Consider the following 3,168-nt stretch of genomic DNA (forward strand, 5'->3'; position numbering starts at 1 on the left):
AATTTATATTTACATCAGGAGTGGGTCCTCTCTACTACAGTATAGCTCAGACTGGACAAACTAAACATATTTTTCAGACAACTGAAGGCTACCACCATAAGGTCAAATTGCTATTTTTATTTCAAGGTTTATTTCATGGTCATATTTATTTATTTAGTAACCCTACTTAATTACTTGAATATTTCAGGGGTAATCAGCTGCATCATGCTACAAACTTGTTTCTTATCCACTTGCAGTACTCACATGCACATTAGATATTTATGATATCAAATAAACTCACTTAAATTAACTACTGTGAGTCTATAGTCACCATATATCATCCCTGGGAGTAAAGGGGAATGATCAGTAGAGTCGATACCCCTGCAGTCGCCTCCGGGATGTTTGAACTACATTCCCCAGAAGCCTCAACTCTTTTTCCCACAATCCCCCGCGCCGTCCTACAGCTCACAGCTAACAAGAAGGTCGCTCTCACAGCAGCTCTAGACTGAGGCAGGAGAAACACACAATCAACCATGCTGGGACAAGCCGTGAGACGATTCACCACGTCCGCCGTTCGGTCTTCACACTATGGTGAAGGACCAGGGAAGGTGAGATGGCGGACTTTATTAAATTGAGATGTTTTACCCTCGCGGCCTGGTCTGTGTCCACAGCCTGACGCTAGCTAGCTTCACTTGGAGGTCATGCCCGTCAATTGATATCAGTGTTATTCCAACGCTAGCACCGTTAGCTGACGTGTGTAACTTCTTCTGCTACACGACAAGGACATGTTTAAAGAGAGGAGAGACAATTGACCGCAGCTCAGCTCATGTGTTCGACCGAGAAGACGACGCGTTGCTTAGCATTAGCATCGTAGCTCAGTAGTTGTTATCTCTTGGCTTCACAACATCACTGCCACCAAGCAGCGTTACAAAACACAATAAGTCAGATAAATCTTTCTGAGATGCGCTCATGCATTAAATGGGCTGCATACACTTTGTAAGGAACAAGTTCATTCAAAGGTTATTACAGTAATGCGCATGTTTATCCCTCAACTGAGTTGTGTTGAACTTCCGGGTGTAACTTCAGGTCACACGCTGGTCCACAGGACGTTTTGAGATTATTACGAGGACATGACCTCAAACTTCTTTATGCTCATCATTTACAGATCAACATATAATGTTGCCGTGGCTATATCTGATGAAATAAAAAATATGATCTGAGCAACACAAAATATGGTTCATCTTTTAAATTATAAAATGGGGTCTAGTGTTAATGTTGTAAAAGTTTCAATTCTAAAAGGAAGTATCAAAGTTCTCAGTGTGTATTTTTAAAAACTATAATATAATTAACTTTGATACAGCTTTCTTTCTCTTGATAAAATTTCAAGCATTCACACATACAATTTCCCAACCGACTCATTTAGGAAACTTGGGCTGTGTCCACACTAACTCATTTAAGTTCTAAAGTGCAATCGTTTTTCTGTTTATTCCTGGTGACCGCACTATTCAACTGTTTTTGACCCCTTTATACAGAGTCGCATATCTGGCTCTGTGTTGGTTTGAAAACACCAGGTTTACCTTTTAAGAGTCTGTAAGAGCGGAAATGGAGACACTGTTTTTTACATTGTTACCCTCTTTTACTTATCTCCTTGGTTTTCTCATTAGTCAGAACACTAGTTCTAACAGTTCCATCTCATCCTGGATCCAAAAACTGTAATACTTCCCATTTTAATCATTTACTATTTTCTGCAAAAAAAATGCAAATATGTAACCTGCTCCCTGTGAACACCAGCACAGGCCGGATCATACTTCTGATCCTCAGCCGAAATGCATGTCCCGGAGATCGCTTTTTTACTATAAAAATACTGGATCCAAACAAAAGTAGGAGAGTGAATGTAGCCTTAGTGTCTAATGTAAAACATCTCCTCCACTCCAGCAACATTTATGAATCAAGAAATTAAAAGAAACCAAAAAATGGGGACATATACCGAAAAAAGCACACTCATTTTAAACTTATCAGATATTGGCTTGATGTTAAATGTAATTCTACCCTAAGCCCCTTGCTCATTTACAACTGAAATTGTGCTGAGACTTCATATGTAAATTGCTAAATAACTTCTTCATTGCCAGGCAGAGATTTTTACCTAATGTCAGAGTAAAGTGTTTTCTACCTTTTTCCTTTCGTCAAAAAAAGTGGTTTAGTCATGAGTGGTTCACTCAAATGGATTCTCATTAAATTTCTTGGAGCTTCACTGCATCATAACACTTTTCTCTCCACAGAACCTTCCATTTTCTGTGGACAACAAGTGGCGTCTGCTTGGCATGATGGTGGTGTTCTTCGGCAGTGGATTTGCATTCCCCTTCCTTGTTGTCAGACACCAGATCCTGAAGAAGTAAAATGGCCCAGTCCTGTGATTCTGCCCACAAGGTAATTATAACTGTCATATTGATATTGCATATCTACTTTCATTAAAATGACAGGGTGGTGTGGCATTTACTTCAGCCTTGATTTGAAAACCTCAAACAATGACAGTCCTGCTCCCCGCCCATTCAGATTTCTTGCAGTGGCGTATCTTTTAAATAAATTACCTGTATGTCCCGTGGCGATGCCGTAAAATGTCACATTGGTTCATATTGCTGGAGTGTTTAGATAAGCACGTGCTTTCACAATCCGATGTGACAGTTTAGTGCAGATATTGATCTGTATCAGGTGGGAGCAGGTCAGAGTTGTTGTCACATTTATCTTCATTTCTGTTTGCTCAGAAATTGCTTTTCTGTCATCAGGCGTGTGCAAGTCATTTTATCATTTTTTTTGTCCTGTTTTCTGGTTCTCCCTGCAGGTCGTCACCTGGAACATATTTATCCATCAAGAGTTCTGTCCCTGCAGAAGAATGGGAATCTCTTATTTTTCTTTGTAAATAAAGTTTCCTCAAATATGCACACGTCTGTTTTGATTCCTTGGACAATAGCAACATTTTGAGTTGCAGAACAGCATATTTTTATTGTAGCCAGTCTTTCAGTATTTAAGTATGGGCTGAATATGGGCCATCGTATTCAATGTGATTTTATGTCCATAAATTAGGATGTCCCAGATTTCTAAACGCTTTCACTTCATAAAAAAAATAAACTATAAACGTGCACTCATTCAATTAGGTAGAAGCTCCCCAAAGATTAAAAAAATATGTAGATA

General features: G+C 39.2%; 1 protein-coding gene across 1 annotated transcript; it reads left to right on the forward strand.

Moving 5' to 3' along the window:
• The first annotated feature begins 414 nt into the window (after positions 1–414).
• Positions 415–2,916, forward strand: LOC128438352 (cytochrome c oxidase subunit 7C, mitochondrial). The gene is made up of 3 exons (XM_053420906.1): positions 415–587; positions 2,259–2,406; positions 2,819–2,916. The coding sequence occupies exons 1-2, from the start codon at positions 513–515 to the stop codon at positions 2,373–2,375; spliced, it is 192 nt and encodes a 63-aa protein (XP_053276881.1). The 5' UTR covers positions 415–512; the 3' UTR covers positions 2,376–2,406; positions 2,819–2,916.
• Positions 2,917–3,168: the final 252 nt, after the last annotated feature.

Source organism: Pleuronectes platessa, chromosome 4, assembly GCF_947347685.1.
Source record: "Pleuronectes platessa chromosome 4, fPlePla1.1, whole genome shotgun sequence".
Lineage (NCBI taxonomy): Eukaryota > Metazoa > Chordata > Actinopteri > Pleuronectiformes > Pleuronectidae > Pleuronectes > Pleuronectes platessa.